The following is a 14,909-nucleotide window of genomic DNA, read 5'->3' on the forward strand; positions in this document are numbered from 1 at the left end:
TTCAACCTTCTTGTGGTAAGCTGTACCACCCAAATGCACCATTAGTCCCAGTCCCGATGGAGTATACCTGAACCACCAAATCTAGGTATTCAGAAGCTTGCAAGTCAGAAATGTTAGACTGAAACTCAGCTTTTTGGATTCAGGGTCACAAATCACAAGCAGAAAAGGGCAGCCCTCATGTTGAACTACAGCGAGGAACAATCAGGTACCTGATCCCAATCCCGAATTGAACTGACCAGTATTTTTCTTACATCCTCAAACTCTGAGGTCAGGCTGTCACTGAGCAGCCAAACAGCACTCATGCATTAGTCCTCCCTTCTTCCAGCACTCCTCCGCTCTCTGGCAGTTCTATAAGCACCCTGGTCACTTTGACAGAAGAGTAAAGGCTGCAGTTTGTTGATGCTAAATTGAGCTTGAAAAACCAGCCTTCAGCCGGGCTTTTCCAGCCTTGGGCACAGTGAAAACATCAGCCCTGTCCAATTTAGCTCTCCACTCTTCCTCCTCTCTTTCTCGCTCATTCCTTTTTCAGTTATTTTTTTTTTTTACCCCTTCTCTCATGCCGATGCTTCATGGTCTTGTAGGGTCTGGGACTAACACTTCTCGCCCTGCTGTTTGAAGCCATATTGATCGTTCTGCTTCTTCTCCTCAGACACTTAGGAATAGCTGCAGAGGTCTCTCAGCCAATCAACACAAGTTTGAAAACCTTCAGTATTCAGCTGCTGTAGCTGGCTTCAGACACTACCAACCTGATTGCCATTCTCAGAGCGCTCACATTCAGAGCCTTTGTTTCATCGTGTCATCGGCAAAGAAACAAAACTTAAAGCCTGTTAAAAGTCAGACAAGACCCTTTGTGCTCCACATTCCACGGCTGCTGCTAACAAGGGAGAAAGCACATTGTCTTAGAAAATTCAATTTACCGGCACACATTCTCTGCCTCAGAGATGTCGGCTAGGCTAATTAGCATAGAATGCGTTCTGCGCAGTGCGCGTAAATGCTAGTAATTAAGACAGCTAATCAAGCACTTGAGCCCTTCATTCAGCACTAATTATTCTCAGACCCAGGCTCTTGCTGACCCCCCCGGGCGAATCCCACCCACAGCCCATTCTGCTGTTCCAGAGCAGAGGGGACAAAGGGATGAACCAGAAGAGGGAGTGAAATGAAATTTTTTTAAAAAGCCCACATAATTACTGTAATCCCATGCTCTTATGTAAAAAAAAAAATAAAAATTCAAGTGAATCATGAGGGTAATAAACAAAACTCCACAGTCAGTGTTCAGTGCACAGACAGTTCAGACAGGCAGGCTATCAGGTTGCATTGAATTTACTCGCTTTGATTTGCATTTGTCTTTCAGTCCACTGAAAAATCCATCCATCCATCATCTAAACCGCTTATCCTTCTGGGTCGCGGTTCCACTGAAAAATAAAGATTTTCTTCATGTGGAAATGAAAAAATGAGTGTAGTGTAGTGTTAATGCAGTACAAGCTAAAGACATTGCAAAATCACTGTAGCATTAGTGCTAGCTAAAATGCCGTCAGAAGCACGGGCAGGGTTAGCATCAGAGCTAGCTGGTGCTGTTGCAAGCTTGAGGCCATTTGGATGGTTGTCAGGGTTAGCCTCAGAGCTAGCTGACAGATGTTAGTGGTAGAACAGGGCAGAGATAATTGAGCTGCTTGTCTCTGAGCCACTGTACAAGCACTGCTGTCTGTCTGTCCTGTTCAATGTGTGATCTCATTACATCCCGGAAGAACTGATGTGGTCAGTCAGTTCGGCTCAATTAAAGGCTGGATTAGCTGAAAAGCTGTCTGAAAGTGTGTTTTTCATTAGCACACAGTTTGTTTTTCGCTTGAAATGATTTGATTTAATATATCTTGTGTTGCCAAAATAGGCTAATTTGGTTTCATTTATTTTTTATTACGAACTATGAAACTGGGGACCATCTTGGCTCATTGTGGGCCTGTTCCCACTTGGCATTAACATGGAGACACGTTGTGATCTGATCACTCAAACCACCTTCGGAGGTGGTCAGAGATGCATATGACCATGTAACTTTTGAATGTGAATGCTAAAGCACTTTGACGTATCTTGGACATCGGCCGTCTTCATTAGCTGCGTCATCACAGCAGAGACAAAAGTAGATGCGTAGTTTCATTTTTTTGCCTCCTCTGTTGTTTGTTTACATGTAACATTAGTGGTTCATGTGGTCTAAACATTTGTAACAGCCCGTTCACTTATATGAACACAGACTCATTGTACGTTGTTTGTCTGACAACAATTGCAGCGAGAGACTGACGTAGCAAATGTGGGTGGTACCTTCCTCCAGTCACAAAGTCCGATTACTGAAGACACATGAAAATGCCAGGTGTGAACAACCGTATGTCTTGCTGTTCACCTATGATCAGATCACTCATGACAGATGTAAATACCAAGTGTGAACAGGGCCTGTGTGAGAGCCAGTGGGTGAATATGAAATACCTTTGCTTTGCTCCAATGTATTCTCAGCATGGCTATACGTCTAGCACGTTAGCTCACAATCCACAACACTATGCATTATTGATGTGCTATAGCATCTCTGGATTTACTCTCTCTCCCTCGCTTTTTGTCATAAAATATTTACCTGCAGTCACTTAGCTGGCTGAGGTATAGCAGAGTGGCCTTTGTGTGAAGATGTATAGCACACTGTTCATAGTCAGTTTAGAGTCTTGTTTGGGAACAGACGTACACAGAGGTTCTGTCTGCTCTGAGTCAGATGTTTGCTCTAGGTGTTTTTTGCATATGTGTGAATATTCATACAGGTGGATCAAACAGACCCTCACTGCACAGCACAAGCACTTCTACCAGCACATTGCCTTCAAGTGCTGCTCCAGGTTTGGGGTCCCACACCTGAAGCCTAATGAATCCATTATAGCACGCATTCTAAGACTGAATACAGACTACAGCACAGCAAGATAGCAGAGCACAACTGGCTGTTCATTAAGGGTTGAAGTGATAATAAGTACAGACAGGCATTTCAACTATTTTTGATATTAGAATATCTGCATTTTAAAATGAGCAGTATTTTAAGGAAAGCTTTGACAAAAAAAGGAAATTTACACACTTCTCCACTTAACCCCAGATAAAGTCGATCAGCCAAGGCGCATCTGATGTCCAAATATTCTTTCTTACTTCAGCACTGGAGCCATGAGGCTAACGTTGCTGACAAATACTAAAATCAGCAGTCACCCAAATCTTTAAAAGTCGTTGTTAAGGTCATGAAGACTTAATGATGAGGTTTTGTATGTGATATGACTTAGTGTGAAGTATAAAAACTACACAGTTTAACTAATGACTTCTAGTATTTGTTAGCAATGTGCAATGTTACAGTAAAGAAGCAAAATGTGGATATCAAACATGTGTCGGCTGTAGAAAATTGTTTTTTTTTTTGCAGAATTTTTGCTTTATTTTGCGAATATCCCAATGTTTTATGTTGTAAATAAAAATGAAAACAGAAGGTTTAACATTAGAATTACCATCTGGCCTACAGATGTATAACTTTGCGTTGAACGTTACAGTGCAAAAATTTGCATTAATTAAAATTATTTCTATATATAGCTCTGTGAAGAATATATATATATATAAAAAGTGTAAAAAATACACTTTTTACTATACATGCCTTATTTAAATAACCAATTAAGTAAACTAACAAACATGCCTGTTCTTAGTAATGAAGAACAACTAGTGCAAAATGATACAGGAATTCCCAAACACCCACACACATCTGCATACACACACACACACACACACTCCCTCTCTACCACAGACATGGTACTCTGACATCTGTATTACGTTTGCGTTAGTGTGTGTGTGGGGGTTTATGTAGCGGAGTGGAAAAAGTGGTCCCCCCTTCCCGCCTTCTACAGGCTCGTGGCCAGGGCCAGCGGGATGAGGAAAGGACCCGCCGGTCAGGAGCCCACTGACCACAGTCGGGCATATTTGTGGCCAGGCCATTCTGTGCTGCTGTATTCGTTTCTCGCATGCTCGCTGCAGAACTCTGAGCTGGGAGACAGACCATGATTTGTGGGGAGTGCTGTCCCCCCCCCCTCCTGCCACACACACACATAATTGCTTGCACTAACACACATGCGTGCACAAACACACACACACAGACTTGTTTTTATACAATGTCATACATATGGGGTCATACGTGTCTCATATATATTACATATACATATTCATATGCTATGTCCAATATGTATTATACACATGTAGGTGCCTATATGTCCCATATATACCTTTATAAAATAAAAATTATTTAGCCTACATTTAAACCTAACCTTACCATAATCTCATTTAGCCAAAAGAAATGGTTTTGCTCTTTTAGTTTTAAAGAACGCAACATGAAGCTTTTTTAAAAAGTAACAACAATTTACTAAGTCATTGTAGGTTGTAGGTTAATGTAGATAATTGTAAGCCCTGTTTTTCTTTGGTTTTTCAACAAATTCAGGACATTTTTGTCCTGAACATATACAAAAACAAGCACCCCCGTACACACACATTACGTTCCCAGTGCTGCGGCTTTAGTATTGATCCCCTTGACACATTAAGAGGGATCGCCCCCACGGTTTAGAAGCAGAGGAGAGAAGGAGGGATGAGAGAGGGGAGAGAAGTGAAAGATGAAGGGAGCAGCAGGAAGTCTCTCTGTCAGCAGCAGCGCTATGTGCCAGTAGTTTTAACAGTATGAAAAGAACGGGTGAGAAAATGCCAGAGAGGAAACATTCTTTTACCACACAGCATAGCATTACACTTACACAGGATATGGAAATGTAGGCTTGGCCAAGAAATTCTCATGTACAGCAGTTTGACCTAACACAAACACACACACACACCTTTTCTCACTACTGTAGGCCTCCCTTCCTTTCCGGCCATACACTGTAGAGCTGCACAGTACATAGTTTGCTAATCGTTACTGTGATATCAGCCTTCGAAAAACTGAATAGGGATTCCCATATCAGCTCATCCCTAATCAGAATTTCAAAAGCTGATTGTGTTAAATGCTGTAAATGTAAAAATGTAGATGTCTCTAGTAAATAACTGCACTGTGACCAGACACAGATGTTCTTTGAGTGTTTGGAAGGGGGAATTCACATGATCCAACATACATAATTCTGGTGAAAATGATATCTTTAACCACACATATACACACACTAATCTGTTTTTATTATATCAAACATAATATTGCAATGACAGTATGTAGCAATATTGTAGCATAACTAACCAGAATATCGAGCTGCTGCCTTAATTCCCCTAAACATACCCTTTACATTGCTGGAGTGATGATTTGCTTCATGTGGGAACAGTTTATCAGGGTTAATTTTTCAAATATTGCAATATTTATTGCAAACACCTAAAACATCAGCATTACCGTACAGCCCTAGTACACTCCCGTATCCTCTCCTCTTCAGCTCTCACTAGCTCTCTTCCACTCTCTCTGCTTTAGTAAATAGGCCGATCAACTCTCTGCCCTCTTCATAGCCTACTTCTCATAGCCCTGAAATAGCACGACAGGGGGTGTGCAGGTTTACAGCTTTCTCTGGGGAACTGCAAAACGAGGTCTGTCCTAGCCTGCCATGCAACACTTTATTTCTCTCTCTAACTCTCCTTCTCTTCTGTAGAGACCCCTGGGCCCACACAGTAACGTTTATGTTCTAAAATAAACGTAGCCTTGGGTGAGCATCAGGGGTGTAAATGTCTGACCTCACCACGAATCGATGACAATTCTGGAGGAAATGATCGAATGCATCATAAAAACACAAATTTCACTTTGATTCATTTTTAAAAATACAAAAATATGACTGGAAGAGATAGTTACAGAGGTGGAGATGGAAGAATACAATTACACTTCACCGAATATTATTATAATTAATTATAATCAGTTCTAACATCCCACAGTCCAAAACCTTCATAAAACATGTACTTTTACATAGACTTTCCTCTTTGTCTGGCGCATCAAGTGAGGAAGAGAGTAATGGTTGTATTTGCGTGGACTGAATTGATGACTGTGTTCAAGTTTCGGCCCTGGAAAACAAATTGTCATCTCATTTTGGTCTGACTCCTCAGAGGGAAAGAATTTGTCCTGGCCAGTTACGAGACTGGTGATATTTCAAACCAAAACAGGCTGAAAAAGCGCACACACACCGCTTAAGTAGAATCCACTCCCATCCTATTAGAGCTGATGTATATCTACTCCACCATAGAGTGGGTCAGCATGTCCAAACTTGGCCCTCTGCTCAGCTTCTGTTGCTTGGCATAGACTAGATCTACACTGCAGCAGAGGTGTCTCTGTCCAAACAAGAGTTAAACCTCATAGGCTGCTTCTTCTGAAACAGGTCGTTATCAAACAAATTTGAGTCTATATTTAACATTTCTGAGATATCATCATGGATCCTGAACCAAGAATGTAATCCTCCCTCACAGCTTGACCACTAACAATGATCATATCCATAAAACTGGCATGCTAGCACTGTAAAACTAACGAACAAATTCAGACCCCTCCAGAGGCAGGCCAAGAATCATGTGACCCATTGCTCAGTCATATATTGACTTGTGGTGGTAGACGGACAAATCATGGATCTCCTGGGACAAACTCATGTGGTGAAAGCATCTTATCCACACATATAATGACTTCACTTATATGTACTTTGAATAGGTCTGTTAGTGTATCCAAAGCAGCTAGCCTGTATATAGCGTGGTTGCTTTGCACCAATCCGCTGATAAGATAGGATGACACATGAATGGGTCAAATAGTCATTAGCATCAGCATAAGGACACTAGTGTACTAAGGCAACAATAGACAGTGTCCCATCTATTACCAAGGCTGTGTCTTGCTCTTTTGCTGTGTCTTGGATATGTGCTTTACAAATGAATGCATTGTTAATAAAAGTGCAAGTTACAGCCAAATATTTATATGGTTTGGAGTTATTTAAAACCAAACACTGCCAAGATATATGATCTGCATTTATTTAATCAGACATACAAACATCTAAATTAAACTAATCCAGTGCATAGAACAAACCGTTTGTGGCCTGCATGGTGAAGTAAATGATGTACAGAAGCCACTAAACTAGTGTACTTCATGGAGATTTTATCCAAGTTCAAAGTGCCGTGTTTCTATCTGATATGAAAGTTTTGCCTCAGTGATTACTTATCAGATTAAACATGTGGGCAGCTCTTCAAAGCACAATCTGTGGTCAAGGCTATTTACATCCTGTGTCAGTTTCTCTGGAAATAGCCCGTTGCTTTGTCACTGTATCTGTGTCCAAAAACAGCCATACAATTTGTGTCCGAATATGAACTCATGCAGCACGATGAAGCGGCAGCAACAGGCACGGCAGCATTCTTTCACCTGTGCGAGTATCTGGTGTGGTATCTGTTTTTTTTTCTTTTTTTTTCCGAAAGCAATTCCGAAAGAACCTTATGTCGCTCTCATATTACAAATATGACTCCTGCAGTAGCACAGCAAGCAGCGTACTGTGGACGAACACGAGGGCCAAATTCAACAGGGTAAATACTACAGGAGCGGATTCAACATAAGCCAATAATTGTCTCTGGTTGTTCTTTAATAAACAGATTTGATGGAGTTTTGGGGTAAAAACATGTCGCTGTAATACATGGACAGTTGTTCCAGCGATTCTTGCTGTAGAATTTTCCAACGCCTCCTCTCGTTCCCTGCGGCCTCCCATGTCTCGACTTGACCGATCACTGGCCAACCCCGACCTTTTTTTGTCTGCGTGCCCGCACCCTGTTGCCATGGCAACGCCTCAGCACCGGAGGCGCAGAGGCAGGCGGCAGAAGGACATCTATGCCAGTTCAGCCATTTGGGGCATTTGCATTGTGTGATGTTGCCCACACTCGGGAAGGTCCGCCGAGACAAGGGAGAGGAGCAGTGACCTCCCTGAAGCGATGATGCAAGGTGTGGTCAGAGCCGTCACCCTCTGTTTTAGCCTGGCCTCAGAAGGACTTGAAAAGAGGCTGTTGTGTTAGATGGCTATTCTTACAGCAAATTTAGTGAACATTTTGAGTTACTGCTAGACATGGCACAAGCAGATGATTCAGGTTATCAATCAAAAAGTCAGCCTAGAACATGGCTGCTATTCCTGCTTTCAGTTGTGCAACATCCTTTCATCCATTTCTGTTGGCAACAGTGTGCTATCCCAACATAAAAAAGTCTGTTTGAGATTACAGTGTAGTTTGAGGAAAGTGTGATGATTTAGCCATGCAGTTTGCAGCTTGCTGTTTGTTCTGTTAGTTAAGGAGAGAGAGAGAGAGAGAGAGAGAGAGAGAGAGAGAGAGAAAGAGCACGAGAGAAGTTAGCAGGGGAGAAGAGGAATTTAGGACAAGGGCAAATCCTAGACGTTCAGCACTGCCTGCCAAACACTGTGCCCATCGCTCAGTAATATGACAGCTGCCTAATGGTTCTTAACAGCGCCGTACTGACTCACTGCCCTGGTTGTACAAGACACTTTAGATAAGATTCAGTAAACTTTAGCGATTACCTCTCCACACCTGCATGAATCTTATCTCAGTCTCTTCATTGTGCGGTTATGATACCCTCTTATTAAGAAGGAAAGTCTGTCTTAAAGAGTGCTTATCTTTTAAGTAACTCTAAAGAGGCATAATGCTTTATTTTGCTTTAATTAGTAGATTAGCCCACATGTACACACAAGCACACCATTGTCTGGCAGTCTGAGATGAGTAGTAACTACTTAGATTTCCTCACTTCTGTGTACTTATGTATAATTCAGATAGATATGTGCTTTTCTGAGGATTTTCAAGTGACACTAAATGCTGAGGAATTTCTTGTATTTAATCTTATCTCATTGGTTCAGCTTTGCTTTCACTTTCAAGCTTCAGCATTTTACTTTAGAGCAAAAACAACCCAACAAACTTCTTCTAACGCTATCAGACCCTCGTTGCACTAAGAAGTTCCACTTTAGTTCTGAAGGAAATTCAGTAGCTAATTGAAGAGTTTCTGACCTCATACTTTTCTTTACTCATACTTAAAGGGGAACTACACCAATTTTTCCAAAAAATTGAACAGTCAAGATGCAACCCCTGGTGTCTGTCACCACCACTGGAAAGAATTTCATATTGAACCACTCTAAATGACTTTGTTTACATCTTAACGACGGAATTATGCATCTATATATATATATAATATATATATATATATATGTGTGTGTGTGTGTGTGTGTGTGTGTGTATGTATATCGGTGGAATTCCCCTTTAAGTTGTTTTTTTTTCTGCAGCATCATTTTTTATTTGGCGGTGATTTTAGGCTACTGTACTCACCTGTACTCCAGCCTGGGGGAGACTGGAGATGGTAGATAGCATGTGGTTCTTGGAGGGAGTTGGGTAGGCAGGTGCGGGGCTTTGAGAGTGGAGAACGCGGCGCCATCTGGCACAGGAATCCCCCTCCCTGCGGGGAGAGCGAAGGCTGGGGCTGTGGAGGTGGGTGATCAGGCTAATTAGAGCAGCGCCTCTCAGAGAAATAGAAGAAGAAGGACCGTGTCCGAGCAGAGTTTGGGTGTTAGCAACACTATATCTGGCGGCACAAACAGCACTGAGCCGTTATGTTTCTGTAAGCCTCAAAGAACAAAACACTGAGGTGCTCGAGGCTAAGCAGTAAGCTAGGCTAGCTGCGTGAGAAAACACGACAAAATTTTAAGTTAATGGAACAGGGAAAATACTCCAATGTATTTCCTCTTTTCAGAGCCTAATTTGGAGTTAAGTAAAAAAATGTTTACCTCAGTGCCGCAGTTGAGTAAACATAGATAAGCTGTGTTGCTACGCGGGCAGCAACGGTGTTTGATTCGTCAAGAATCGGTTCTTTTGAATCGGTTCTGTTCTATTAAAACAAACCGATCCACACGTCCGGTTGAACCGAACTATTTTGTAGCAAGACTGTACACAATGTTTACATTCTTGGTATAGGCTCAAGACTTATAATGACATTTAAATATGAATTATGTCGATTTGTTTCGTCGCAAAGAGTGTAGTTGCGATGGTCGACACCTAAACGAATCGATTCCTTCGAACTGATTCTTTTCAGAAGGTTTCGCTTTTTTTTTAGATCGTGTCTCTTGCGCGCACAGTCATAATGAGTGTCATCAGCAAATCAGGATTTTTCACTCTTGCCTAAGCTAAGATGACCAAGCCTGCGTACTGAAGATGAGCCGAGTTTAGTTCTAGTCTTGGTCTGGTTAGTTGAGGTGAAAAGGACAGTTTTAATATTAGAGATAAGCTAATCTGTTGCACATACACGGATCAAAACCTCTAATGTTGCCGAAGCCTGAATTTAATGTGTCGGTGTTCCTGTAGGGGAACTCCAGCGATTTTTCTAAAATTCCTGCAATAGTTTGTTTGTTGAGATGTAAACATCAGAGTGGTTTAATGTGAAAGGATTCATTGTAGACAAGCTTTCCAGATTGTCAGGTTGAAATACAGCCATTTTATGAACTTTCCAAAACAAAGTCAACCAAACATTTAGAAAAATAACTGGAATTCCTTTTTAGGTGTGTTAGATTGGTAACTTCCCAGGTAGGTTCATCTCTTTGAGCAGATACATTCTGAAATCATGAAATGCTACACTACTGCTTCCTTAAATCAACATGAACACATGTTCTGTTATGCAGATAACTTAAATTTGTCCCACACGGAAGCAGGAAGTCATTTTTAAAAAATGATTAATTACCTGAATGTCAAAGAATTATTTTTTTATTGCTTTTGTTAGATGAGAACTTAACAGAACTAGATTTCACAGTTGAGTTCAGTTCTTGTGTTCTGGCCTTCAGATGTTTGCATGTACAGAATTAATTTGGTCATTTGGTTTTGTTATGGTCTTTTATGAGGTGGAAAGGCGTTGGGCTCTGTGTATGTGTGTTTGTGTGTGTACGCGTGTGTGTGCGCTTATGCATGGTGCATTAAGCAGAAGTAAAAGTCCTCTGTCAAATATGTAGTGGTCAACATTTGAAAAAGCGTGTTTGCCCAAACGAAGATTTTTGTTCACTACATATGCAAGTTGTCAGCTCCTAGGTTTGTTTTCAAGTAACATATCATTAAGTATTAATGGCTATTACCATTCTCTTCTTATACATACTACTGTGTTGTCAAAGAGGAATTCACTCACTTAGCTGTTAAAAATTCACTCACAGTATTTTGTGTGAAAAGGTAGACTGTAGAGAAATTTAGCAACTTGCTTTCCTTTAGAATGGTGGTGAGAGGAACCAGGGGCTCAGATGTCTACAGAGTATTATTGGCCATTTTATTTACTATCCAAAATGACCAAGTGAACATACATGTCTTCTGAGTCTTTATATGAAATGGTGATAATGATAAAATAGTGGTAAATCTGAAAAAAATAATGAAGACTGTTTTGCCTGACAGCACCCTGCATCTACTCGTGCTCCATGATTGCATTTTACAAAATACATTCTAGGCTAAAACCCATCTCAGAACTACTGGAAAACAATGTCTCAGATGTCAGAGAATGTATTCATAACCATCTTGTGTGACATTCAAACATTTGGTTTCTGTCACCATGACTGTAAACAATTCTGAGTTGATACGTTTCTTTAGAACAGAGCATTTCAAAGAAAACCACCCTTGGATGAGTTTGTTTACATTAATGACTTAGATATTTAGAATTTTTTAAAAAGATCAGTGGGTTTCCCCTTAACTACTACTTCATCACAGCACACAGGTGACAGCTCACCTTGAAATGAAAGCATTTGCTGCGACTTTGCATATAGGACACCAACACTAATCCTTTCTTTCTCTTACTTTCAGGTGTGCTGCTTGACATTCAGCAACACTTCGAGGTAAACGATAGCGGCGCTGGCTTGTTACAAACAGGTAAGTCTCTCCAAATCCCATAATTACGTAGTGTTGCAAACATCCACCACAAATACCTCTCACACCCACACATGCCAAAACACACTTCTCATGCATGAGGGGACCTATTACCAGCAGCCACTAAGCTTCTTAAATCCAGAGCTAAAGGGACAGCAAAAGGATAAAAGGCTGGCTAAGGGTCCGCCACCTCTCCTAAACAAGTGCCCTCTCCATTCTTCCCTCAGTTTCCCTCTTACTTGGTTTAAGCCTGGGAAATGGATCGCTTTTGGACCAGTTGAGATCCACCCATACTAAAAAATGTATTCTGTTTACATTTTTGATCATATATATACATATATAATGGGATATTTCATTTTCACCCTACAGCTGCCACACTGTAGATTTTCCCCAGCATTTCGCAAAAGCTCAATGTGACAGACTCATTCTGGACTCCAAAAAAACTTTTGTACTACTGTAACTGCAGTGAATGTTGTTCTAAGTGAGGTTGTGAAAAGGACAAGTAATCACAGTGCTCTCCACTTCCCAAGTGCCTGACTCTCCGCTTCCTGCCACCAGGAGGAAAAGCCTGGTTTATACTGGAGCACAGTGCGCTCTTGTCAAGTCAACGATGCATTCACTTTTTCTCTTCTTTCTTTTTTTTTGCACTATGCAGTATGCAGAGTTTAGCCAATATCTCAAAGCAAGGCCACTTGAAAAAAAGGGAATCAGGGATCTTGCCCCTAAGAAATGTTTGGTCTCTGAAGTTTATGTCTCTCTGAAGTTTGTCTTTTGTCCTGCAGTTACAAAGTTCATGTAGCTAGCAAGTAATTGGAGCTTATACCCCATCAATTAGCATATCAAACAGTCTTCGAATGTTGTCGAGTTGTTACATACTCTCCTGCTTGTTTTTTGTGTCTGAGACATATTGTTATCTATAAATATGGACAGAATTACATTGTACCACTAAGAACAGCTGTGCAGTTTACACAAAGCTAATCTGTGGCCTCTAGCATCCTTAACCTGTTAGCTACATTAGCCTTGGAGCTCCAGTGCAAAACTAAAGATGTAAACTTCAGACACCAGTCTTGGTTGATAGACTACATTTGGGTAAGCGACAAACATTCGTGTTTCACCGAACTATCACTTTAAAGGCTATTTTCAGCTGGTATTCAGACAGTAGAGGCATATTGTAGGTCAGTAGAAGCTCTGGTCAGTGGGTGGGATCAGTATGGAGAGCCCACTGTTGTGTTGGGGAGGGGGGGTGGGCAAGCAGGGACAGGCATGGGTATTCTGAGGCTTTGGGTAGGGCTTCCTGAGCCAGGCCGATGTCGAGGCCACCTCAATTAGGCTTTTGTGTGCGAGCGCCGTTATGTGGAAATCCCACTGGCTGCTGGTAGTCGAGTCTGTGTAGTGCTTTAAATGTCATAGGCAAACTTGAACACAAGTGCACACGCACACACACCTGTACGCCAGCCTGTACGAACACACACTCACGTACACGTGCATACACAGTGCCTCATTGAGTGCTCGCATGCTAGGCAGGGGAAGTCTGGGATTCAGATCCAGCCAATGTTTGTCTGTTCCCTCTGTTCACTTGGTCTGAAAATATTAAAATCACTGGCCCATGGACGCCTGAAAAAACATTTACTCATAAAACTTTCAGCTGCAAAGTGTTAGATGTTTTCATTTTAGGACAAAAAAAAGAGATTCAAATAAATCTTTCACTGGATTTTGTGTAATCTTTGTTAAGTCTGAACGGCTCAAGCTTTATACATTTTTCATGCAGAACTTTGCAAAACATGCTGCTAGTTAACTACACACTTAAAAAAGATGGTTCTTCAAGCCTTCAAGGGTTCTTTAGTAAAGGCAGTTGTTCTATATAGAACCATTTCATGCTTAAATGTTTTTTTGTATGGTGAAATGGTTCTTCAGATTGTCAGAGAATGTGTTGCATGTAGTATCATCAAGCAGAACCCTTTTTGGTTAGCAGGAATCACTTAGATTGTCTTGCTTAGACGTGAGCTGAATTACACTGCCAGTGGAGATACTAAATCTGTATGAAAGTTTTTCGTTTCAAGCCAACTAGTGGTTGAATGATTGGTTTGGAGACGCAGGCTATTGGTTCATTCCCAGCAGGGAGCGTACACTATTGGTTTATACCCAGCAGGCGGAGGCAGCTATTGGCTGCTCACAGCAGTGCACTGAGTAGATGGAGACAAGGTTGACATTTGTTTGGACTTTTTTTGCCGCACGACTGGCTTCCTGCAGCCGCGAGTGCCTGCAAGCGTAAATGTCACAAAACTTTCTCCATAAAAAAACCCTGAAACAATAAAGTCTCAAGAAGGCTGTTTTATATTGCTATAAACATTCTTTACATGCTGGAATCAGATAAAGAATGAGAACTTGTACACAATAATTAGGAGGCACAGTGAAACGAACTAACACATGCTGTGTAATTCAGCTCAGTGTATGAGATGACAATAGGCTGTAATAGAGAGTGTATGGAGAACAACTGTGTATTTAGATCAGATTCTGTGTGGCCTCTGATCCCCATCTGACCCCAGTCTCACACGCTGCTGCAGAATTTCATATGCCTCAGCCACTGGCTGAGTGAGCAGTTAGAGGAAAGAGTGGGGTCACTTGGGAGCAGCTGAGATGGGTGGGTGGGTGGCACGACAGCAAATTAACCTTTTAGTACACCTGCCGCAGTGTCTGGTGGACGGCACAGTTTTACCAGTCACTCAGATTTGGAAAACTAGAATCACATCCTATCATAGTACTACTAGTGCTATAACTAATAATAATAAAAATAGGCCCAACTTACCTCATATTTAAATAATACATGTATATGGTGTCTGATTCTGATAGCAGTGATGTTCTTGCCGGAACAGAGAATTGAACATCTGATTTTATGTAGCTCATGTTTTGTAACCCAGCACAGTGTCTGATTAGAGTAGATGTAATATGTACCCGCATTTGGCTGGTGAATGGTGTTAAATTACTATCCAGGCTAGTGGGTATCTTAATGCTGTCTGCTATAATGT

At 41.4% G+C, this 14,909-nt stretch overlaps 1 protein-coding gene and 1 long non-coding RNA gene across 3 annotated transcripts in view; one reads left to right on the top strand and one right to left on the bottom strand.

The window, feature by feature from the left end:
- Positions 1–14,909, top strand: part of spns2 (spinster homolog 2 (Drosophila)) — a 114,891-nt gene that overhangs the window by 17,110 nt on the left and 82,872 nt on the right. The window contains exon 2 of the mRNA XM_036580444.1: positions 11,821–11,886. Coding sequence (XP_036436337.1) covers positions 11,821–11,886 — 66 coding nt within the window. The remainder of the gene's footprint in view (positions 1–11,820; positions 11,887–14,909) is intronic.
- The window catches only part of LOC118814714, a 39,785-nt gene that overhangs the window by 7,980 nt on the left and 16,896 nt on the right, over positions 1–14,909 (bottom strand). Inside the window, exons 1-2 of one of the 2 annotated variants that reach the window (XR_005007754.1) lie at positions 9,780–9,915; positions 9,325–9,512 (exon numbers count right to left, since the gene is read on the bottom strand). This is a non-coding gene — a long non-coding RNA (uncharacterized LOC118814714). Of the gene's footprint in view, positions 1–9,324; positions 9,513–9,779; positions 9,916–14,909 lie in introns of those variants that run through there. The other variant, XR_005007755.1, reaches the window with a different exon arrangement.

The sequence above is a fragment of the Colossoma macropomum genome, unplaced genomic scaffold (genome assembly GCF_904425465.1).
Source record: "Colossoma macropomum unplaced genomic scaffold, Colossoma_macropomum, whole genome shotgun sequence".
NCBI lineage: Eukaryota > Metazoa > Chordata > Actinopteri > Characiformes > Serrasalmidae > Colossoma > Colossoma macropomum.